The following is a 25,964-nucleotide window of genomic DNA, read 5'->3' on the forward strand; positions in this document are numbered from 1 at the left end:
TTTCTATCTCTTTGTGGAAGTTATCCCTGAGTATTTCACTTTTTTCTCTAGACCAGTGAGCACCTTTATGATCATAACTTTAAAATTTTTATCAGGCAAATTGATTAGCTCTGTTTTGTTTTGTTCTATTATTTGAAGCATATTCCTTTGCCTCCCAATTTTTCTTGATTTTTTGTATTTGCTACTATGATTAGAAAAGCTTCTTATCCAAAACTTGAAGGAATGGTCTTGTGTATGGTTGTCCCTTGTGTACACTTGTGTTCCGAGTAACTTTGAGGGGCTGGCTAGAATTGTGGCTTGTGTGATCTGTGGGTACTGGGGCACTCCATGGGAAGGCTGCCCTGGTGGGATGGCCATAACTGAAGTGTGTCTGAGTCAGGTCATTCCTGGAGCTGTCTACATAGAGAGAGCACCCTGGTAGCACAACTGAAGGTGAAGTGGCTATAAGCAGAGGGTCCTAGGGCTCTACACACTGAGAGGACCCTTACAAATTGGTTGAAGTGGGTGAAAGCTATGTGTCCCATGGCTCTCCATGCAGATACAGCTGAGGTGGAGCACAAGCTTAGGGAGGTCCTGGTGCACCCTGCACAAGTGGCACCCCAGCAGGACAGCTGTTTAAGTAGGTGTCAGTGAGGGTGCCTCAGGCTCTCCACACACAACTACTCCCTGGCAGAACTATTGAAGCTGAGGTGGGTGTAGGCCAGGGTGTCTCAAGGTGCTTACTGCAAAGGGCTCCTTGGCAAGTTAGCTGGAGCCAATGCAACTGTGAACCAGGTGGTCCCAGCACATTCTCTGCAGTAAGTGCCCTAGCAAGCTATCTGAAGCCAATGCAGTGGGGGCGTAGAATGTTTCAGGGTGCTTTGCATGCATATGACTTTGATACAATGGCTGGAGGTGTAGTGGGTGCCTAGCAGGAGTGTCCCAGTGTGTGTCATACTAGGGCCATTTTGATAGAATGGCTGGGGCTCATGTGGGCTAGGGGCCCAGGGCTCACTGGGGCTCTATACCAGCTTGGATGTGTAAACCATGCTTCTATCTACACTATCTAGGTAGAAGGGGAGCATGAACTGTGACACTCAACAACCTGTCCAATCTCGAGAGATTTCTAGGAGCTTCCCTAGCATTTGGTGGAGTTCTAGGGCTACATTTTTTTTTTTAAATCCTAGTTGCCCTTTTCAACCATGGCTTAATTTCTTGCCCTAAGGCAGATGAATCTCTAACTGAACCCTCAGTATTGTCCCTCCCCTCTATGGTTCACAGTGTCAGAGGTGGGGCTTCCCTTCATTGCTTTGCCTCCCTCTCTCTTGCAGTTCTCTATGTAGCTTCTTTATCTTATGTTATGCAGAATCTGTTCAGTCATCCTTTAGTTCTTCAGGAGGAACTATTCTATTAATATTTGTAGATTTGGTGTGGCCATGGAGAAGGTGAAGTCAGGGTCTTCCTACATCACCACTGTGGAATGGAATCTCAGTTTTCCTTATCAGCTGCTCTATAATGACCTTACCTCGCTGCTCTCTAATGATCATATGGCCATCCCACCATATACCTGGGGTATGTGGGGTAACTCCTATCTGCTCCATATGTTTTCATCCTTTATTAGGCTAGCCTGGGTATGTTCTTATGTAACGGCAAAAAGGCAAGAGCCAGAGTGGTATCTTATAAAGGTTTTTGAATTTACTTGCTTTATGTCATTCCGTTGACCAAATAAATTCATATGATATAGTCCAATAGGGGAGGATTAAGTATTTGAATCTTTCATGAAATCACTTAAGGCAGGGAAGCTTTTCTATACATGCAAAAAATTAAAAACAATAACTAGTCCATAGTCATAGTTTTGGGACTTGGGCAGTCAAAATCAATTTACAAATGTTCAAAAAGGTCTTAAGGAGAGTGTGAACCACATCTTATCTAGGTTATGTTATTTGTAAGTAAGACATGATTCTACTACTCCCTTGACCAATTTTGAAAAATTTTTCAAACTGCTATTTAATGTGGAAACTACTTTATTCATTCCATAATGGGAATAGTTTGAAGAAATTTGACCAGAACCATTGGATGGATTATGGCACTTTAGGGTAGCCATCTTCAAATTGCCAGAATCCATCTCTAGGGATAGAGCATCCTTTGCCAATATTACTTTTCAGTAGGTTGGGCTGAGAGCTGTGAGGTAATTACAACTTGTTTAAATGGATTCATTTTTCTTTGTAGATTTAGTGGTGATAAATATAAATTTAGCAACACTTAATAGTGGCTAGGGTATTAAAAAGCCACAAACTTCATTAAGTATGTAAAGTCAAAGCAAAGACATTACTCTTGGCTTCTAGAGTTTTCTCTAGACCATTGAGATTTTTTTTTTCAGTTCTTAACACTTATCTCCTTGGGTTATTGACAAAGTTCTAATAAACCATGATCTTTTTACCATTTTTAATAGACATAATAGAAGAGGTGATAAATCATCAGTTTTCATAAAACTCGTGAATCATGAACCACCCCCCAAATCATATCTACTGTCCATATGAATATTTACCTTCCTCTTTTGCTGAGTGTAGGCTTATGTCTGAGCTATTAGTTCAGGTACCTGGGCTGACTGAGAATGAGGCAGTGGAGCTATGCTGGTGCTTACACGTTCAATGATAACAACGTGTAATGGACAGAGCATGTCTTTGTTGTTTTTAGGATGAAAGCCATCTACAAACTAACAAGTTGGACTAGAGGGTGTGAGATTCAGATATCGGCATGATTAATTTCTGAGAGAATGCAAAATGGTCATGTCATTCCCCTTCACTCTTAAGAGGGAATAAATGTGCAGGATTAGACTTTGAACAATGGATAGTAATATGTAGAGCAATGGACAGTAACATGTAGAGCAAACAGTAAGATTTCATATGCAGTAAATTTGCTAATATAAATGTCAAGTGTTTCTGAGAAGTAGCAAGATTGGACATAGGTGGGAATAAGGAAGCAAGCACTATGGTGGAAGTGTCAAGTGTGGCCAGTGCTGCCATGGCATGCAGGCAAAGAGGTTGCACTTTCATCTCCAGATCATGGAATGTGCTAAGATAGACAGTAGCTTCCATTGTAAACTCTTCTGGTTAGTTAATATTTTGTAAACACAGAGAAAGGGTTGGCCTATTTAGGACAAAGTTGGAGGTTATTGCAAAAAGGGTTTCAAAGAGTAGACAGCATTTTTCACTTTCCCAAGAGTTTCTGGAATTGTAAACTTAAGGCTATTGAGAAAAAGAAGATCTACATTACCTACATTGCTAAAAATCTTCTTAGTTATCTTTTAGTTTTTGACCTTGGTACAATTATATATTCTTTATTCTGGTTGAGGACAAAAACTATACATCTAGTCCCCCAAAATGTGGTTTCTTGGCAGAGTTGAACTGTCTTTTTAGATGCTTTTTGTCTCTGTTGAGCTAGTTAGTTTAAGAGGTATTTATAGTCTTCAGGAAACTATTTAGATCAGAAAACATAGCAGCAAGTTATCTTTGTATTGAGTCAAGGATGGACTCTTGGAGAAAATTCAGAACTTGAGATCATTTTTTAAAAACGTATAGAGAAATATGAGGTGATTTTTTAAAAATCCCTAAAACTTAGCCATCCAAGTATTTTTTTAAAGATTTTTATTTATGTATTTGACAGAGAGAGAGAGATATCACAAGTAGGCAGAAAGGCAGGCAGAGGGGGAGGGAGATGCAGGTTCCCTGCTGAGCAGGGAGCCTGATGCGGGGCTCAATCCCAGGACCCTGAAATCATGACCTGAGCTGAAGGCAGAGGCTTAACCCACTGAGCCACCCAGACGCCCCCCAGGTTTTTCATTTTCTTTTTTTTTTTATTAAAAAAGCAAATGCTGAATGTCCGTAAGTGTGATATACTAAGGAAGACTGCACAGAAATTAAATACTGTGAAATGTTTGCTTATTGAGAGAATGAAGGGCAAAACGGTATTCTAATGGTTGTGTGGTATTTCATTAGTGTTATAATCATGCTTGAATGTTGGATAGTTAGGTGTCATTAACATTAATAATGCGGCTGGTGGTGTGTATTATGGAGGGCATGTAGTGCATGGAGCACTGGGTGTGGTGCATAAACAATGAATTCTGGAACACTGAAAAGAAATTTAAAAAAAATATTAATAATGCAGCATCAGAGGCACAAAGGTTTAAAGGCATAAAGCCTTTTCTCATAGGTTCCTAGGAATTAAATACCCTGGTAATGGAGTATGAGTATTTTGGGGATTCTCAATATATATTACCAAATCCAAGGGATTATGTTAGCAATAAATCAAAATCTTTATTTTCATGCCATCTTTGCGAACATTGGATTTTCCCATTTGAAAAGGAAAGGGCTAATTTCATGGGTGAAAATGGGATTTTATTGTTGTTTAGACTTCTCTGTTGGTGAGGTGAACACTTATCTATATAGTTTGTTATGCAGTTAAATTTTCTCTTTAATGAATTTATTTATGTCCTAGGCCCATATATCTATAAGTTGAGGGAGTATTATTTAAATTGTTTTGGGTTACTAGTTTATACTAGTATAACTAGTTTATAGTTAATATTAGACATAGTTCCCATTCACTCCATTTTACTGAAAATGAATCTTGTTTATTGCACTGTGGCATTTTTTAATGGAAATCTCCAATTTTTAAAGTCGAACCTAAATCTGTTGATCTTCCATTGATTCAATATTTTGTTTTTCTTGATCTAAAGAATTGATTAATATGCACTTGAACTTCCTAGAGATATTTGTGGGTTTTTAAAAATCTCTGATTCTTTACTCCATCTGGATTTCATTTTAGTGTAAAGGATCTCATGAAATCTTGATGCATATGAGTCTATTCCCCCATTCCAGCATTTTACAGACTCAGAGTATTTATCTTTTTTATTTACTATTTCCTACTGACAATTTAACCACTTGATCATTTTGATGTTTTTTCTTTTTCTCAATATGAAGCTAGTAAACATTGGTCAGGGTAGTATACTCATCAATTTTTAAGCCTTTTTACAGTCATTTTGTTGTACAGAGACACATGGTCTGTGTGTGTTTCAAATGGATAAATTTGGTAGAAATACTGTATTTGTATGTGATAGTAACTGTACTTTAGGTCACTATTTCTTATTTGAAAAGTTATGCATATATGCATATTTGTGTGTGTGCGTGTATGTGTGTATATATATGCACATACACGCATATGTATTCATTTTAGAAAGTATGCAAAGGTGATCCAAAGTCTCCATATTGCCACCACTGAATTAAAATTTAATATAATGTTTTTTTTTATCATGCATGTATAGACACACAATCATACCACACATTTTTGCATTATTTATTCATTTAAATAGTGCATAGGTTGATGGTAATATCCAGATCATGATCTAAAAAAACTATCTATTTGGGCACCTGGGTAGCTCAGTTAGTTTAGCCCGTGATTCTTGGTTCTGGCTCAGGTCATGATCTCAGGGTTGTGAGATGGAGGCCCACATCAGGCTCCATGCTAAGTGGGGAGTCTGCTAAAGATTCTCTCTCCCCCCCTTCCTATTACTCATGTTCTCTCTCTCTCTTTTTTCTAAAATAAATCAATCTTTTTAAAAATTTTAAAAAAATAACCTATCTATTCAAAAATAGATCTAGATAAGAATCATATATTACTACGAAATCATAATTTTCACCTACTTATGTAAGGCTAGCTAAATGTCTCTGGTAGCTTTAAGCAATGTGTATTTGTAGTAGACTTTATTCAGGTAGTCATGCACAACATTGTGGACTATTTGAAAACCATCAGTGGATAAGCTAGGACTTGGAATGTAGGTACTCTATTCCCTAAATCTCCCCTAAAAGGTGCTAAGTGAAGGACAAGTAAATAAAAGGTAATGACCATTCTGGCTTACTCCTAAGGAATAGCTTATATTGATGCCATATGGATTTATGTATGATATGTGTCTATTTTTTCTAGGAAGTTGTGCGGTTCTTAGATACCAAACATCGAGAACACTATCAAATCTACAATCTATGCAGTATGTACATGGCCAGATATTTTGCTACTATTGATATGAAACAGATCACTACATATAAGGTGATTCAGTCTTCACATTTCATTTAATCATAAGTATTTGGTGGGTGATGGGAAGTGAGTTTAAAAATCTCCATCTTGCATTGGTTCTGTTTTGTAGGGGAAAAAATATCTCAATAGTATAAATGCCCTGTCGGGGAGACAGGAAGCTTAAGTTGAGGCAGAGCCATTTTGGGTAGAATCTGCTCTAGTAGTGTTAGGTTTAGGGAAATACTTCTGTTTTCCCTGCTGGCTTGTGTTTGAAGACAGACAATTCAAAAAATACATTTCCTAATTCACTAGGAGTGGGGTGTGAGGAGAGCAAAACCCAAATATGAAAAAAATCCAAATAGTCAATAAACAAGGGAAAATATGCTCAAAAACAAAACCTGTAGAAAAGAGATTATATCCCCACTTAGTATTCGGTCTTGTTTTTTCCTCTTCCTGTATATTAAGCAGACATTTTCAGGAGGCAAGCATTCTGGTTGGCCACATTTACTTCTGCTCTGTGGTAATATGTGGTAATATGATGAGTAACCTACTATAAAATTAAAAGTAAGGCCTGTTAAGTCCAAATAAGTTGGGTTACTCAAGATGGACAAACCACTGCTATCTCTGTTTTTCAGACCCTTAATATTCTTAAAAGCAACAAGAGCCAGTAAGAAAGCTCCTTTTAATACTGGTTAAGGGGGATGCCTGGGTGGCTCAGTTGGTTAAGCATCTGCCTTTTGCTCAGGTCATGATCCCAGAGTCCTGGGATCGAGTCCCAAATCTGGCTCCCTGCTCAATGAGGAGCCTGTTTCTCTCTCTCCCTCTGCTACTCCCCCTGCTTGTGCGCGCTCTCTCTCTCTCTCTGACAAATAAATAAATAAAACCTTTAAAAAAAAGTTAAGGTGGATAAGGCATTTATAATAAAAAGTAGAACTTCTTCATAACTTGATCATTTACTGTGTTTATTAGGCATATGTATCTGCCTATGTATTATTTATTTTAGGTGAAAGAGCTTATAATCCTAAGTACTTCCATGACAGGGTCCAGCGAATCAAGATTGATGATCACAATGTCCCCAGTCTAAGGTAAATTTCATGCCAAGATGGTTGTCAAAAGAAAGCTAAATATATTGGACTTGATTTTTTGTATGAATTTTAATTCAACTAAAAATTTTACATTTGAAATCAGTGAGATGGTGTCATTCGCCAAGGAAGTGGATGAGTGGATGTCTCAAGATGACAAAAACATCGTAGTGATTCACTGTAAGGGAGGCAAAGGTAAAAATATTTTTTAATTTTTCTTTTTCTAAATAAATATTAATACATTAAAGTACAAGAAGAAGGTACATACTGTTATTAGTATTAATAGTTGTTAAAATTTTGGAAGGGGGGTCGCCTAGGTGGCGCAATGGTTAAGCACTGACTCCTGGTTTCAGCTAAGGTCCTGATCTCAGGGTGGGGAGATCCAGTCCTTCACCAGGCTTTGCACTCAGCACAGAGTCTGCTTAAGTTTCTCTCTTCCCCTGCCCTTTTGCTCCCCACCCTGCTCTCTCTCTTTCTCTCAAATCTCTCAAATAAATGAATACATTTTTTTAAAAAATAGTGAACATTTTTTGATGTTTGCTTCAAAACTAAAGGAAGAGAAGGAAAGGAAGTGGGGGGTGAAAGGTGACTACTAAAGGGAAGAAAATAAGAATAACAAAACTATGAAAGATTGAGCATATTTTTTCTTATTTATTGACAACTTGAGTTTCTTCATTTTTGATTTGCAAAAATATGTATGAAAGTAAAAATGTTTAATTTTAAAATCTGTCAGAGCACATTTAAAAAAAATTTTAAGAAATATATAATGTGTTTTTATCCCTGGGGGTACAGGTCTGTGACTCACCAGGTTTACACATTTCACAGCACTCACCATAGCACATACCCTCCCCAATGTCCATAACCCCACCACCCTATCCCATTCCCACTTCCCTCAGAAACCCTCAGTCTGTTTTTTGAGATTGAGTCTTTTAAGGTTTGTCTCCTTCCCGATCCCATCTTCTTTCATTTTTTCTTTTCCTATCCCCCCAAACTCCCCATGTTGCATCTCCACTTCCTCATATCAGGGAGATCATATGAGACTTGTCTTTCTTCGACTGACTCACTTCGCTAAGCATAATACCCTCTAGCTCCATCCATGTCATCACAAATAGCAAGATTTAATTTCTTTTGATGGCTGCATAGTATTCCATTGTATATATATATACCACATCTTCTTTATCCATTCATCTGTTGGTAGACATCTAGGTTCTTTCCATAGTTTGGCTATTGTGGACATTGCTGCCATAAACATTCGGGTGCACGTGCCCCTTTGGAGCACCACGTATGTATCTTTAGGATACATACCCAGCAGTGCAATCGCTGGGTCATAGGGTAGCTCTATTTTCATTTTTTTGAGGAACCTCCACACTGTTTTACAGAGTGGCTGCACCAGCTTGCATTCCCACCAGCAGTGTAGGAGGGTTCCTCTTTCTCCACATCCTCGCCAGCATCTGTCATTTTCTGACTTGTTAATTTTAGCCATTCTGACGGGTGTGAGGTGGTATCTCATTGTGGTTTTGATTTGTATTTCCCTGATGCCGAGAGATGTGGAGCATTTTTTCATGTGTCTGTTGGCCATCTGGATGTCATCTTTGCAGAAATGTCTGTTCATGTCCTCTGCCCATTTATTGATTGGAGTATTTGTTCTTTGGGTGTTAGGTTTTCTAAGCGCTTTATAGATTGTGGATACCAGCCCTTTATCTGATATGTCATTTGCAAATATCTTCTCCCATTATGTCACTTGTCTTTTGGTTTGGTTAACTGTTTCCTTTGCTGTGCAAAAGCTTTTGATCTTGATGAAATCCCAGTAGTTCATTTTTACCTTTGCTTCCCTTGCCTTTGGCAAAGTTCCTAGGAAGAAGTTGCTCTGGCTGAGGTCAAAGAGGTTGCTGCCTGTGTTCTCCTCAAGGATTTGGATGGATTCCTTTCTCACATGGAGGTCCTTCATCCATTTTGAGTCTATTTTCATGTGCGGTGTAAGGAAGAGGTCCAATTTCATTTTTCTGCATGTGGCTGTCCAATTTTCCCAGCACCATTTGTTGAAGAGGCTGTCTTTTATCCATTGGACATTCTTTCCTGCTTTGTCGGAGATTAGTTGACCATAGAGTTGAGGGTCTATTTCTGGGCTCTCTATTCTGTTCCATTGACCTATGTATCTGTTTTTGTGCCAGTACCGTACTGTCTTGATGATGTCAGCTTTGTAACAGAGCTTGAAGTCCGGAATTGTGATGCCACCAACTTTGGCTTTCTTTTTCAGTATTCCTTTGGCTATTTGAGGTCTTTTCTGGGTCCATATAAATTTTAAGATTATTTGTTCTATTTCTTTGAAAAAAATGGATAGGATTGCATTATATGTGTAGATTGCTTTAGGTAGCATAGACATTTTCACAATATTTGTTCTTCCAATCCATGAGCATGGAACATTTTTCCATTTCTTTGTGTCTTCCTCAATTTTTTTCATGAGTACTTCATAGTTTTCTGAGTATAAATTCTTTGCCTCTTTGGTTGGGTTTATTCCTAGGTATCTTACAGTTTTGGGTGCAGTTGTAAATAAGATTAACCCCTTAATTTCTCTTTCTTCTGTCTTGCTGTTGGTGTATAGAAATGCAACTGATTTCTACACATTGATTTTATGTCCTGATATTTTACTGAATTACTGTACAAATAGTAGCAGATTTGGAGTAGAGTCTTTTGGGGGTTTCCACATAAAGTATCATACTATCTGCAAAGAGTGACAGTTTGACTTCTTCTTTGCCAGTTTGGATGCCTTTAATTTCTTTTTATTGTCTCATTGCTAAGGCTAGGACTTCTAGTGCTATGTTGAATAGCAGTGGTGATAATGGACATCCCTTCCGTGTTCCTGACCTTGGCAGAAAAGCTTTCAGTTTTTCTCCATTGAAAATGATATTTGCGGTGGGTTTTTCATAGATGGCTTTGATGATATTGAGGTATGTACCCTCTATGCCTACACTGTGAAGAGTTTTGTTCAAGAAATGATGCTATACTTTGTCAAATGCTTTTTCAGCATCTAGAAAAGTTGGGTATTCATCTTTTCTGATGAGGCATAATATTCCTTTATATATATAAACCATATCCTCTTTATCCATTAGTCCATTGAAGGGCATCTTGGTTCTCTCCACAGTTTGGCAACTGTGACCATTGCTGCTATGAACATTGGGGTACAGATGGCCCTTCTTTTCTCTCCATCTGTATCTTTGGGGTAAATACCCCGTAGTGCAATTGCAGGTCATAGGGTAGCTCTATTTTTGATTTCTTAAGGAATCTCCACACTGTTTTGCAAATGCTTATGTTGTAAATTAAGATAAATGACTGAAGGTAAGTACGTATCTTTTTATGCTTCCCTGCGTTGACTTCACTTGATTGCATGATAGGATATGTACTGTGTCTGTGACTGTACGCAGCCACAAGAACATGGAATCTGCAAAAGTGTTTTTCAGATGGGAAAATACCAGTTATAGAGACCCATTGATGGCCTCCAGACAGAACTGAAATGTTAACAGTCTTTACCACTAAGAGCAGGGTTGGTAATAGTCAGGAATTCCTTTAGTAAGAAGCCTTTATATCACAGCCTGAGGTGGTAAAAAGTCTTTTTTGGAAGTGCTTGGCTTAGAATGTTTTCCAAACTATGGGTTGTAAAATAAGTTTGGGTGTTCATTGAAAAAAAAAAAAAAGAATAGGAAGTAATATATATCTAAAGTTAAAAGGGTAAGCTTGAAATTACACAAAGTAAGTTCAGCATACACTGGCTAAGACAAAAGCTACAGATAAGTGTAGAAATAAAAGACACACTGTATTTTTTAAATCAAATTTTGTATAGCAGTGCAAAAATATAATTTAGAGTAAAACAAAAATTTTGAGGATGAAATAACATGAAATCAAGGGTTTGCTTTAAAATGCTATAGGGAGTGCCTGGGTCACTCAGTTGGTTCAGGGTCATGAGTTCAAGCTCTCCACTGGGCTCTGTTCTGGGTGTGGATCATACTTACAAAAAGTTTAAAAAATGAAATTCTGTGGAAGAAGAGAGGAAGAAAAACATGGAAGGAAGGAAGAGGAGTGAAACAAGGACAACAATATAATATACTCTGGGAAACAGATATTATGGGGTTTGTTATACTCTTCTGTTTACTTTCATGTATGTTTCATAACACACTTAAAGACTCAAAAATAGAAGGAAAAAATGGGTGTTATAAATGCTATGTCATGTTCTGGGTTCTGATCATGTTTTATCTTTTATAGGTATTTTTATTTATGTTAGTTGGAAAAACAGGGTATGTAATTAGTTCTTAACTGGTAAGTAGCTCTTTAGCTCTAGGGTCCTAGAGGAGACCTCAATGGCTCTGCCCGTTACTGCAGTCCCCAGCAGCAGGGATTCAAGAACAGCATACACGTGCGCACGTGCCTTTGGGCACACAGGACAGAATTCTAGATACAACCTCAGAGCAATGAAACAGCTTTGGCTATTCCTGAATTGAAATCTTTTGAATAAGCCCTTTCAGAGGGAAAGAAAATCGATCCCAAATGAGCTCTTTGAATATTTCGGACAGCATCTTTATACCAAATGCTGCCATGAACAGGTTGTTCATGGACTAACTTCTTTTCTTTTGCAGGACGAACTGGAACGATGATTTGTGCCTACCTTATTGCCAGTGGAATATTTACAACTGCAGAGGTAGGAAAGCTGTTACCACAGATGATCTTGTGCTGATTGAATCTGATAGTTCTGAAACCTCACTGGTAGGATGTTAAGATGGTTCTTTGAGTCGTGGTACTTAATGAAGTTGTGATTAGAGATCCACTTATTAGAAAGCCTCGTTTTGATTTGTCCTTGTTTATTTTTTTTTCCAAAATTTTCTTTACATTCTAGTTAGTTAATATACCATATTTCCTAGTTTAATTTTCACTGGTTAGTAACTGACCTCTTAGGTGCCTCTTAGTCTGGGCCAGGGCTAGGGTGAGGTCAGTGAGAAACTCCCCTCAGGCACAAAATTTAAAGGAATGCCAAAATTTTCAGTAATTAAGAGAAATAATCGAATGCAGTATGTTTAAAATTAAGATTAATGAAAAAAATCCATGATGTCTACAATAATACCAACATTTTAAATAAAGGTAGGGTCTATTAGGGACAGGATTAAAGGGGGGGGTTGTAAAGTCAAGCTGTCCAAGTGTAAAACAACTCCACAGTCATAATGCTTCCTACAGCTCAGTTGCTCCCAGCCCCATTCTTATGCCCCCAGTTAGGGGACGGTCTCCTTCCTCACAAGAATAATATCAAGATTGGTTTGGTAGGATGTCCAACATACCTAGAAGCACTAGGTAGGTGAAAGGTACATTTTCCAACGCAGAACAAAATCTCTCCTTGATGTTATTAACCTTTCATAGTCAATATCTATGGGATCTATTGGAGGCTGGGCCCTCTGAAAATTTCTGCAGAGACAGGGTGAGCTATTTCCTGTTCTTAAAGTGGGGTTCTCAGTCTTATTACTGCCATGATTGTGCTGAGAAGTTCCCACTGAATGGACATGGCCAGCAGTCTGAGAGGAGAAACTTCGGGTTGTCTCCAGTGTCCCACCCTCTGGTGCCACCATCTGCTTTATTCCTAATTTGAGACACACAGGTTAGGAAAATGGAGGCTCTTCCCCAGTGTTTTCCAAAGTGGGTCCAATCTTTCAGTGAATTGTAAAGTCAACTTGTTGGGTTGTGACTAGCGTTTTTAAAAATAAAATGGACTAGATTCGAATAGAAAATATCAAAAGGTAAGTATTGTTTTGTGAAACTTTGGTTTCAGTTGTATGCGAGTACGTGTTTGTGCAAAAAGCCTTGATACGATTTTTTGTTGTTGTTAAATTTAGTTTGAGTAAACTCTGCCTAAAGGCTGCAGACTTAAGGAAATAATGTGCCATTAGAACCTTTAAGAATACCTTCCACAGGAAAAGAAAGGGCATATGAGCCATGACTGTCTTGCCCCCTTTTCCGTAGGAGAGCCTTTTTTATTTTGGAGAACAGCAAACAGATAAAAGCACCAGTACTAAATTTCAGGGAGTTGAAACGCCTTCTCAGGTAAGTTGTTATTCTTAAAAGGGGGGACCTTTGGGGGAGTTCAGCACCCATTATTTGGTTTCACTGTGCACTCTTTTCCTCGCGTGATCGGGCCGCTCCACTCCGGTGCCTATAACAGGCCTGGTTCCCTCCCAGGGCCAGAGAGCCATGTCTATGAGTACCCCCCCACACACACACACACCCTGCCCTGGGGAATCCTGCTCTCCATTTAACATTGGTCACTGCTTACGGAGTTCAAGAGTTGATTCCTTCCCAAAGTAGAAAGGTCTAATTTCTAAGATTCCAGACTCGAAGATTATAAAAAAATCACTAGTCTTTGATTTCTCTCTGAGAGGAAATGAGTCTTTCACAAACCCCTACTTGGGCCATTCACCTCTTGCAGAACATCTCATGTGTGTGTGTGTGTGTGTGTGAGAGAGAGAGAGAGAGAGAGAGAGAGAGAGACTCAAAGAAAGAGACAAGAGGGGGCTCCCGTATTTTGAAAGAAAAAGGGGAAATTAACATCTTACCAAACCTATTCCAGACACTATTATACTTTGACATATATTATCTCATTTAATACTCAGAAAATCCATGTGAAATATATGCAGTTACCCTGTTTTATCCTTTAACAAATATTTTATGGTGAATAATTTCAAACATAAAAAGCTGAGACAATCCTATAATAAATCCCCGTATAGTCCTCACACCACTTCAACCATCATTTTATCACGTTGCATTCATTCCCTCCCCACTCTCCTCACATGCACACACACACACACCCCTTCTCCACAGAACCCAGATGGCTGTGGAGGAAATCCCAGTCATCGGGTCATTTTATCTCACAAGTATTTTAGTGTGACATTCACATAGACTCTCGAGGGTAAAAATACCATAACACCATTGATCATATCTAAAAACATTATATCTTAAGGGGCACCTGGGTGGCTCAGTGGGTTAAGAATATAACTCTTAATTTCAGTTCAAGGTCATAATCTTGGGTCATGAGATCAAGCTCTGCAATGGGCTCTACATTCAATTGGGAAGTCTGCTTGAGATTCTCTCTCTCCCTCTACTTCCACCCCTCTGCCCCTCTAAAACAAACAAATAAATCTTTAAAAAGTAAAAACAAATAAAAATATCATACCTTGGGGCACCTTGCTGGCTCAGTGTGTTAAGGCCTCTGCCTTTGGCTCGGGTCATGGTCCCGGGGTCTGGGATCGAGCCCTGCATCAGGCTCTCTGCTCAGCAGGGAACCTGCTTGGCTTCCTGTCTCTCTCTGCCTGCCTTTCTGCCTCCTTGTGATCTCTGTCTGTCAAATGAATAAATAAAATCTTTTAAAAGTATATACCTTAATGATACCTTAATATCCCAATTTCTGGGGCATGTGGGTGGCTCAGTCAGTTGAGTGTTTGCCTTCAGCTTGGGTCATGACCCTGGGGCTCCCTGCTCACTGGGGAGTCTGCTTCTCCCTCTCCTTCTGCCCCTCTCCATGCTCTTGGTCTCTCTAATGCACACACACTCTCTCATATAAGTAAATCTTTAAAAAATACACTCAAGCTGGCCGCAGGGACAAGAGCATATGTATCTTCGTTAGCAGTGTGTGGAGCTCAAATCCTTTCGTGATGAGGAGGCTACTCTCTGCCAGAGCACAGACCTTCCTTGAACTTAGTAACAGTTAATCCTTCACACCCAGACTGAGCTTTTCCACAGTCATATTAACTACGTCTTGTTGAAAGGTTGTAGCGCTTTCCCTGGGTCTGGTTAGGTGTCCTTGCAGTCGAAAGTGGCCTATAGGAGCCACATGTGCCTCCCTTCTTGTTCCTTCCCCACAGCACAGAGTTCAGAATTTTTCTTCTAAGGGAGATATTCACTCATGAGGCAGCAAACATAAGCATGCCTAGTCATATCATGGCATTCAAAAAATGTTTCTTTAATTAATGATTCTCCCTAAATTCTATGTAAAAATAAAAACAAGAACAAAATCAGGAATGCTGAGGATAGACTTTTCGCCTCCACTTAAATTGAGTCTTCTGTTGTTTTGCAGAGTAGATACGTTGGATATTTTGCAGATGTGAAAAATATCTACAACATGACTCTCCCTCCAAGAAAAACAGTCAAGATTGAAAAAATTGTTATTCATTCAATTCATGGTAAGTGATTTATGTGTCATTGATGAGTTGGCCAGTGGGGAAGTGTTCTGACTCTTGAGGCGTGGGATGGTTGCTCCCATGTGTGTACCAACAATCCCAACTCATGGCTGTCCTTTTATGCATTCTCACATGTAACCCCTCCTGGTAGAAGAGCCCAGAAATCCTTAGATGCCCTCTCTTCACCAGTTTGTGAGGGCTTCATCCCCTTCTGTCTTCTATTCTCACTGCTGCCTTGGCTTCAGCACAGGGTGAGCTTTTAAGAATTGGACCCTGATGGAGAAGAGAGGAAGGGCTCATGAGCCCTGGAGACCACCTTTTCCTCATGTCCACCTCTAATTCAGGGTTCATCTGGCAGCCCTGTACCATTTGCTCACATGAGCCTTTCAGAAACCTTCTTTTCCCTCTCATCATCCTGGTCTCTCCCTCTCACCTCCCTCCTGCACTGTTAGTCCCCTCATCCCCAGCAACTCGAGAGGTCTTGATATGTCTTAAATACATAAAGTTGTCTTCAATACCCAAACAACAAATGAAATTTGTTGCCACAAATTTTCTTTTAGAAATAACTACCAAGTGCCTGCTTTGGGCTAGCCCCCTGCCAGTGTTTCTCTGCCCTCAGGAAGGAGAGGAATGAGTGCGCATGGATATAAAGAGCTGACCACAGTATTGGGGCACACACAGACTGGACCCTGCCAGCTGAGGGTCAAGGTCAAGGATAGCTTCCTAAGGAGCACCACCCAGGTCTTCCTTACTAGAATCTATGTAAACACAGAAAGGGGGTTGGGAGAAACCTGGACTCAGGGTGGTGGGGGGAGGGGGGCATCTTTCAGCCTCCTAGCTTCTATTACTTATTACCAGGAGTAAAAATCCTGACCAATTTTTAAAAGAGCTGACTGTTCTCATGCTTCTAGAATGTCAGGAGAGGGACTGGGATCTATCATCATGCAGGGAGGCAGGAAAATTAGATCTTCCATCTCTGGGACTTAAGAAATGAAGGAGAAGGGGAGGGGGAGAACCATCCTCAAGTCTTTAATTCTCCATCAACCACCCCGCTTCCTGCACAGCTCACAGGGAGGCAGCAGAACAGGGCCACCTCTGTGCGGGTGGGCTGGGGCTTCACTCTCACTGCCTGAGGTGCAGTAGGGAGCGATGCTCTGGCTCCCCAAAGTTAAACCATGTCCCATGCGGAGATGCCGGGTCCCTCATGAGTAGTATGGTGCTGGAGCACTGGTATGCATCCCAACAGGCTTGTATTTTTAGCCTTCTGGGGAGTCCCAAAAAATAAGAGCTAGATATAGATATTTTTTTAACATTTCGCCCAATTATTTAGAAATAAAAGAATCATTTAAATATTTATATATATATATATGTGTGTGTGTGTGTGTGTGTGTGTGTGTATCCTGCATAGTAAAAAAAAAATTACAGTTAAAGTATAAAATGCTTTTTTTCAAATTATTTCTATATCCCTTCCTCCCCACCACACACACAGAGGTGGTGGTGAGGAATTTCAGTGGATTACCACAGTTGGATTGCATCGGTTTCCGGCTTGTGAAAACCAATGTCAACCCAGGAGGATTGTTTCTGTGGGAAAATTTGTCTAGGTTTCCAAACAAGCATTGTGCAGGCAGACCCTTGAAACATGGCCCATTCAGGCAAAAGGCTGCTTGTGTATAAAAATTAGCAACTGTTGGTGAAAAGGCTTTGCAGACTGCAAAGTCCTCTAGAGAGTCCATGATGACCGTTTCCTTGGCTGTGTGTGAATTAGGAGGGAGAGAGTTGTCGTGATCCTAATGGCTGACCTCATTCAGAATTCCAGGTGTTGCCACACCTCCTCAGGCAGAGCCAGGCTTGTCCAACAGGTGTCAGAAGGTAGGGGACAGCAGTTTTGCTCTGTTCCCTTCCCACATTCAGTGGGGTCCTGCAAAAAGAGTTGGCCACTTTATTCTAGACCAGGAAGAACAACATGGTTAGCCACTGGAGCAGTTTCTCACACCGAGAAATATAAATGCAACCATAAAACCAACTCAGTGGTAGGAGAGCCAGAATTGCGTTGAGTGTATGCTCTGCTTCAGTTTCTTCTTTGTTAACAGTGGGACCAACGGTATCTATAGAGACCCCCATGAGTATTAACCGTTCCAGACAGACAAATAGGCATTTGGTCCAGTGGAATTTTAATGTATTTTCCTAACATGTTGTTGCAAATGGCAAGATTTCATTTCTTTTGATGGCTGCATAGTATTCCATTGTGTATATATACCACATCTTTTTGATCCATTCATCTGTTGATGGACATCTAGGTTCTTTCCATAGTTTGGCTAAATAGCCTAACATGAATAGTGAGAATGGGAATTGTTTCTCAAAATTCTAAGCTTAAAAATACTTTTAATAAGTTCTGGAATTTCGTATGTTTCTCAGTCTGATGTTATACCCTAAGACTGTGACTTCTCTGCTAATATTTTATGTTTTATATAAACTGCAGAAACATTGTTTAGTTAAAACTGGAAGGTGCAGAGATACAGAACAGAGGAGCTAACCCAAATGCATAAGTACTGCAGAGGAAAACTGGGAGAGGGTTTCATGGGTTTGGTTTGCTAGTCTCAGGCTAACAAATAGATTCTAAAAGTCCAGTTTGAGAAGGAAGTCTCATGGAGACTTCCAGACAAAGTTGTAATCTTAGCAGCTGTTCAGTACATTTGTGTGTCCAGACTTCAGAGCCAACTTCAGAAGGACTACATGGTAAGTTACCAGTCTTTCTGCACCCATGTAAATAATGAGGCCAAAGCTAATGACACCAGCATTTTTCTTTTTATATATATATTTTTTACTTATTATCCTCTTATCGCATTGTTAGCTTGCCCAAAAAAACTGAACCCTCTAGGCTAAGAAGTTCTGTTAGCCTTTGGGGTTGGACACTCTTGGTGCCCCATCAAGATCCCACTGAACCCCTTCAACCAGCTCTGTGATTCTCCACCCAACCTCCACCCCCTTTACTATAATCCTTGGAGAATTACTACTGGAGCCAACTCATTTATTTAGAGCCCCAAATCCCTGAGAGTGTCACTACCCTGTTGGGCAGCCCATACGCAATGACTAGCAGCTGTACAAAAACTCAACTCCTTTGCTTCCAAGTGTGGCAAACTCTGCAGTATAATTTACACCAAAGAATTCCCCATAGATCAAGCTGAATCTGCTGAATCCCACCCTTCATTGGCTCTTATGAAGAAATTCCTCCTAGGAGCACTTCCTTCATAAATCACTAGTAACCAGAGTGTTGGTTTAGGGTCCACTTCCGGGAGAACTCAACCTGTGATCATGCATTTCCTTATACTGAGGTGTCATATTTATAACACTGTATCTCCTTGGTCTCTGTCAGGTGATTTACTGTGTTGCAAATTGCAAGAGGACAGAGACCATTATTCATTCGTCTTTGAATCCCCCAGATCCTGACACACAGTTGGAGCTCAGTAGATCTCTGTGAAGTTGACTTGAACAAAAATGTCTCTGGCATGTCTCATCACACCTGTCCAGCCCCCCCTCATCCACTTCTCCAATTTTATTCCCCACCTCTCTGTCTGTCCATAAATCAGCTCTAGCAGCAGTGGCTTTCTTCCCCTTTTGTTGTTGTCATTCTTTTATAGTAACGATTCTTGGACTTCTAGACGTTGTCTCCCCCTTACATTTATAAACACTTTCTCTATTGAAATATACTTGACAGAAAATGTTGCATTCATTTTAGGGGTGGCTTGGTGGCTCAGTTGGTTAAGCCTCTGTCTTCAGGTCAGGTCATGATCTCAGTGTCCTGGGATTGAGCCCAGCATCTGGCTATTGGTTTAGCAGGGAGCCTGCTTTCCCCTCTCTCTCTGCCTGCCTCTCTGCCTACTTGTGATCTCTGTCTGTCAAATAAATAAAATCTTTTTTAAAAAATGTTACATTCATTTTAGATACATAAACTAGTGATTTGACAAGTATATACATTATGTTATGCTCACAAGTGTAGCTACCATCCCTTACCATACAACACTATTTGAGTGACACTCACTATGTCACTCACTATGTTTCCTGTACCTTTTATCCCCCAAGACTTACTTTACTCATTCTATGACTGGAAGCCTATATCTCCCACTCTCCTTCACCTGTTTTGTTCCTCTCCCCACTTTCCTCCCCTCTGGCAATCATCAGTTTGTTCTCTGTGTTTACAGATCAGGTTCTACTTTTTGTTTGTTCATTTTTGTTTGTTTTATTTTTTAGATTCCACATATAAGGAAAACTACTTTTTGTATTTGTCCTTATCTGGTCTGGCTTATTTCACTTAGCATAATACCCTGTAGGTCCATCCATGTTGTCACAAGTGGCAAAAATCTCATTCTTTTATGGGTGAATAATATTCCATTCTATGTACACACCACCTCTTTATTCATCTATCGATGGACACTTGAGTACTTCCACGTCTTGGCTATTGTAGGTAATGCTGCAGTAGACATAGAGGTGAAAGCACTGTGGGCAATACTATAGAGTTTCCTCACGAAGATAAAAGTAGAATTACCATATGACCCAGTAATTCCATTACTGGGTATTTACCCAAAGAATATGGAAACACTAATTTCAAAAGCTATATATATCCCCTATGTTTATTGCAGCATTATTTACAATAGCCAGTATATGGAAGCAACTCAAGTGTCCACTGATGGATAAATGCGTAAAGAGAAGGTGCATATCCACATAAGTATAATGGAATATTACTCAGTCATAAAAAAGGAATGAAATCTTGTTTTTTGACCAACATGAATGAACCTAGTGGGTATATTGTTAAATGCATAAGTCAATCAGAGAAAGACAAGTACCATATGATTCCATGCACATAAGTAATTTAAGAAACAACAAAGAAAAAGACAAAAAACAAGAGTCTTAAATACAGAGAAGAAATGAGTTGCCAGAAGTTAAGTGGGGTAGGGGATTGGTGAAATAGATAAAGATGATGAATAGTACACTGACCTTGATTGTATAGAATCGTTGAATCCTTATACTGTACACCTGGAACTAATACTAATAAATACCCTTGAAACTAAAACTAATAAACAACACTTAAGTTAATTATACTCAAGTAAATAAATAAAGTGCCCAGAGTTGAGCCCTGCTGGTCCTCAAAACATATTAAAGCCCAATAGTTTTCAAAAGCCAAATGTTATAGGGACTTGTCTTCTCAGTGCAGGTCTCCTGTGCCTGCTCTGTGGTCTGAGACTCTTGCTTTTCCATGCTTGGGGGTCCCTCCTCTTCATGGACAGTCTTACAGGGGGGGTTGGTTCTCAACTGTGTCTTCACCTCACCTACCTTTTCGATGTGGCCTCCTCTCTACTGTGGAAAGTCTGTTCTGCCAGTTTTTGGGTCCTTTTCAGAGTTTGTTGCACTTGATGTGGCTGTTATCTTGGTGTGTGTAGGGGACAAGGTTAGCACAGGATCCTCCTACTCTGCCATCTTCCCAGCAGCAACAACAAAAAAACAACCATCATATATTTTTTATCCTCCTCTTGCTAATGCGGTGTACCATGTTGGCTGATTTGAAAATATTGAACCATGCTTGCATTCCCAAAATAAATCCCACTGATCGTGGCAAATGATCTTTTTATTGTTGAATGTACTTTGCTAATATTTTGTTGAGGATTTTTGTATCTATCTAAGTTCATGGGGAATACTGGCCTGTAGTTTTATTTGTTTGTTGTTTCTTTAATCTTGACTTTAGTTGGTCTTGGTATGGGTAATGCTGACCTTATAGAATATATTTGGAAGTTTTCCTTCACCTATTTTTTGGGATAGTTTCGGGAGAATAGGTATTAACTCTTCTTTAATGTGTAGCAGACTTCACCTGTGATTCTATCTGGTCCTGAGCTTTAGTTTGTCGGGAGTTATTTGATGACTGATTCAGTTTCATTACTAGTAATTGGTCTGTTCATATTTCCTATTTCTTCGTGACTCAGTGTTAGAGACACCAGCCTTCTTTTGGAGTAAGAATAATCTTCTTTTGAGGTTGTTAAGATCAAAACAGAATGGGGATGGGGAGACTGTCAGAAAAAAGGGTGAAAGAATTTGCAGTGAGCAGTGTTTTGACTTGTGCACCCTTGTGGGATTATCTCTACCTCTCATGGTCTTTAAGCTCTTTATAACTCTAAGTTGTAGAAAAGTAATAATACTGTAAATAATTTTTGTACATAAAAATACAAGTTAGTTGTATCTAGTGGAAAGAAATTGATTATTAAACCATTTTTTAAGATTTTATGTATTTATTTATTTGGGAGAGAGAGAATGAGAGAGAGAGAGAGCATGAGAGGGGGAAGGTCAGAGGGAGAAGCAGACTCCCCGCTGAGCAGGGAGCCCAAAACAGTACTCAGTCCCTGGACTCCGGGATCATGACCTGAACCAAAGGCAGTCACTTAACCCACTGAACCACCCAGGTGACTGATTAAGCCATTTTATATCTGTTTATACACTCATGTCATCAATTTTTATTTCCCAATAGATGCGCAGTATTTTTTTTTAATTGAAGTATAACATACATTTGTTTATATTAGCTCCAGGTGTACAATATAATGATTCAGTAATTTTACACATTACTCAGTGTTCATCAAGATAAGTATATTATCATCAAGATAAGTAAACTCTCATGGGTCACCTGGGTGACTCAGTCTGTTAAGTGTCTGCCTTTGGCTCAGGTCGTGATCCCAGAGTCCTGGGATAGAGCCCTGTGTCAGGTTCCCTGCTCAGCGGGGAGCCTCCTTCTTCCTCTGCCTCTCCCTTGTTCATGCTTTTTTTTTTCTGTCTCTCTCAAATCAATAGATAAAATCTTTAAAAAAAAACATTTATGGACATCGAGAAGAGCATATGCTATGGCGAGTGCTGTGAATCGTGTAAGACTGATAATTCACATACCTGTGCCCCTGAAACAAATAATACATATATGTTAATTTTTAAAATGATAAGCGTACTCTTTATTCCTCTTTATTGCACCCATCCCCTACCCACCTCCCTTATGGCAGCCATCAGTTTGTTCTCTGTATTGAAGGGTCTGGTTTTTTGTCTTCTTTTCTTCATTTTTATTTTTAAATTCCACATGATTGAAATATATTTGTTTCTCTGTTTCACTTAGCATCCCTACAGGTCCATCCACACTGTTGCAAATGGCAAGATTTTTTTTTTTTAATTACAGCTGAAAAATGTTCCATTGTGTATGTGTATACCTGTATAAATACATCTTCACTACATTTTCCTTACCTATTCGTCTCTCAGTACACACTTGGATTGCCTCCATGTATTGGCTATTGTAAATAATGCTGCAATAAACATAAGGGTGTATATATCTCTTCAAATTGGTGCTTAATATTCTTTAGGTAAATACCTAGTAGCAAAATTACTGGACTATACAGTAATTCTCTTTCTAATTTTGTGAGGAAACTCCCTACTGTTTTGCACAGTGGCTTGTAGTTAACTTTGCATCAGCTGTAACATTTTACTGGTTTTTGATTAATTGATGAGTCAAATAAGATTTTTGACATGTATTTTAAAAATGCAAGAATAAATGAAACAAGATGGGATTGGGAGGGAGACCAACCATAATTGACTCTTAATCTCACAAAACAAACTGAGGGTTGCTGGGGGGAGGGGTTTGGGAGAAAGGGGTGGGATTATGGACATTGGGGAGGGTATGTGCTTTGGTGAGTGCTGTGAAGTGTGTAAACCTGGTGATTCACAGACCTCTACCCCTGAGGATAAAAATATATGTTTATAAAAAATAAAAAATTAAAAACAGTTTTTAAAAATGCAAGGCACAGAACAGTGCTGTGGTATGCAACAATTCCTGTAACACAGAAGTGGGGAATAATATGTATTCATATTTGTGCTATGTACATATATAAAAATACTCAGGGAGAGTATTCCTTTTTGATTATATGTGCACAAAAATATTCTCCATTTGGAGCTGGACAAATAAACAGGTGGGAGTAGGTGAGCCAGACTCTTCACCTCATGTCTTTTTTACCTTTTATATTATAGAAATATGCTTTAAGAGGTTGAAATGTGTGGGAATTAAGCTTGTAAATCAGTGCCCTTTCCTGTCATGTGGTAAGGGTTTGTATTAATTTAGTTCTACATTTTCACTAATCTCTGGTCAACATCAGTTCTGCAGAGGAGTTCTGCAACTGCAATGGGATAGGATGGCATGGGGTGGAGGAAGTAAGGCTCAGACATGATGATGCTTAATGCAAATTCATAATGTGGTCCTACAATGCAAATAGAATCTGAACATCAAGAATGATTAACATATGACTCTGTTAGAATATTTTTTTAGTTCTGAACCTTTACTTCTATGAATATTTGTGACATTCCTCATTAAAAGAAAAGCAGTTAGAATTAATTGAAGGCTTGAGAAACCAGCCTTTAAGAACTCCTAAAAAAAGGGTTCATCTGAATCGAATAGAGAGCAAGAAACCATTTGTCTATAGATATATCATGAGTGCCACCAGAATATTTGGATGCAGCAGTCTAATATCTAACTCCAGATGAGGGTAAGAGGAAATTAGACTGTTTAAGACCCATTGTCGGATGTCTGAAGCAAGCAACACACTAGCAGGAAAGGTGGCAAGTTACCTACCTGATTTTTTTCTAGAAAGGTGAAGAGATGAAGTTCTGTCTTAGAAGCTAAACTATATGTCTTCCCCCACACACACACATACCTCCAGCCTTATAAATTTAACTTTAGGAGGCAAAGTTGGGCTTAAAGATTTGTCTTTTAAAGACGGAATCCAAGCAAGACCCAGATGATTCACTACTGACACACTGTTAGCTGTCATAATTTTCTCTTTAATCCAAAATGTTAATCAATGAGACATTTTGCTCTTTGTTCTAATGAGCCTAACTTTATTTCCTTCAGGTGTAGGAAAAGGCAATGGCACTGATCTCAAAGTACAAATAGTAATGCAGAGGCAGATCATCTTTTTCGGCTCTGCTTCCAAAAACTGTCAGGTAAGAGATAGCATGCAAACTGGAAATTCTGGTGTTTGTTTCAAATCTCAATGTCAAACCAGCATGTTCAGTGTTAGCAGTGTCCCAAGTGACTCTGCCTCCGATATCCTATGGGACTGCACTGAGAGAAGTAACTCAAGAGTGGCCGGAAGGGGACATATATACCTCTTTCCCCTAGGCGATGGGACCTGGTAGTCTGTTTTCTTAAATGTTGAAGTGCCTTGGACTATCCTAAAGCAATAAGAAGCTTTCCCGGGTCTTAAGAAATATAAACCGTCCAAATTCTCTCTCCAGGTTTGTGTCTCTTCTCCTATTACTTCCCCACCACCACTCCTTGCCCATTGTCCCACGGAAGGCACGCACCCAGACCCGATCCTTGACTTCTGTTCTTATCTCTGCACATACTCTACTCTTGGTTCTGCTTATCCATTCTCCTACTGCAAACTATTATTTTTTCTTCCATCCGCTCGCACAGACTTATGACCACCCCCCACGTGGTAGGTGCAGGACACCTACCTAGACAGATTCTGCCCCAACGACGGAACTGTGTATGTCAATCCAGAATTTTCAGATGAGCTTTTCCTCTGCTTCTGCAAGTGACACCAGAATTCTCTCACTGAGGCCTCACGATGTAGAATCCTGGAGTCTCTCCTGGCCATGCCCCCACATCCAGTCAGCACTTCCTATTGATTTTACCTTGGGAATCTCTCTTCACTCTCTACATTCCTTTCTGTTCCCATTGTCACCGCCCAGTCCGGCACCTCATTTGCTCATGCCTGGATTTCTACAGTGGTCTCCCTACCTGTCCCTTCTCTTCATGCTATAGAGTGTCGAGAGACTGGCAATATGCAGGTCTTTCTCTGCTCCTACTTGAAAAGCAGTAAGTGGAGCAGAAGAACAATGCACTCTGTGCCTCTAGTCAAAGCCAGTCAGTATCTTTGGCTCAGTATATCTGCAAAATAAAGACCACATCTCCTGGGTTGTGAGGATTAGTTTAGATAATGTATGTGAAGTTGCTTTGTGAGCTATAATCACTGTTATAAGTGATAACTGTCAGGCCACTTTGTCACATAGGAATTGCCCCGCCCCCATGCTTCCACAATTTTTCTTATTTCCTGGCTCTTGAACCTTTAAAATATTTCCCTATCCTACCTGAAACCTGAGCTTATTTCCTTCAGTAACTTGACCTACAGACTCCATTCCAAGTAGACGGGGTGCCTTCTGGCCCTTGGGACTCAACACTCTCATTTCTGTTTCATGTGTTCCATGTCTTTCCCCTCCCTCCCCCACACCACCCAGTCTGCACAGCATTCTCTTTCAGAGCTCCTCGTGTGTACAAATCCACCACACAGAACTCTTTTTCTGCTCCTCTGTGAAACTTTCTTACTCTCTGCTTCTCATTAAGCTCCCCAGAACACACAACCACACAGTCTTCATTATCCAGCTTGACATGTAATTCATGCCACTCTACCATTGTTTCTTATGTCTGTAGCTCCCTGAAGCATCCCCTGAGTCTGCACCTTCTTTGGTATTTCGCACAGACTCTCCTTAGTGTGGGTACCACTATTGTGCAAGGGCCAATCAGTAACAAAGAAATACTCAGTATAGCCCCAAAGTCCTT

At 39.7% G+C, this 25,964-nt stretch overlaps 1 protein-coding gene across 1 annotated transcript in view; it reads left to right on the plus strand.

Annotated features, from left to right (window-relative positions):
- LOC309857761 (phosphatidylinositol 3,4,5-trisphosphate 3-phosphatase TPTE2-like) overlaps positions 1–25,964 on the plus strand; it is a gene marked incomplete at its 5' end in the record, with an annotated part of 53,095 nt that overhangs the window by 18,095 nt on the left and 9,036 nt on the right. Inside the window, 7 exons of the mRNA XM_082750515.1 lie at positions 5,959–6,019; positions 7,049–7,130; positions 7,234–7,322; positions 11,756–11,817; positions 13,125–13,205; positions 15,232–15,337; positions 24,252–24,343. Of these exons, the coding sequence (XP_082606641.1) occupies positions 5,959–6,019; positions 7,049–7,130; positions 7,234–7,322; positions 11,756–11,817; positions 13,125–13,205; positions 15,232–15,337; positions 24,252–24,343 (573 nt within the window). The remainder of the gene's footprint in view (positions 1–5,958; positions 6,020–7,048; positions 7,131–7,233; positions 7,323–11,755; positions 11,818–13,124; positions 13,206–15,231; positions 15,338–24,251; positions 24,344–25,964) is intronic.

The sequence above is a fragment of the Mustela nivalis genome, assembly GCF_964662115.1.
Source record: "Mustela nivalis genome assembly, contig: HAP1_SCAFFOLD_1177, whole genome shotgun sequence".
NCBI classification, from domain to species: Eukaryota; Metazoa; Chordata; class Mammalia; order Carnivora; family Mustelidae; genus Mustela; species Mustela nivalis.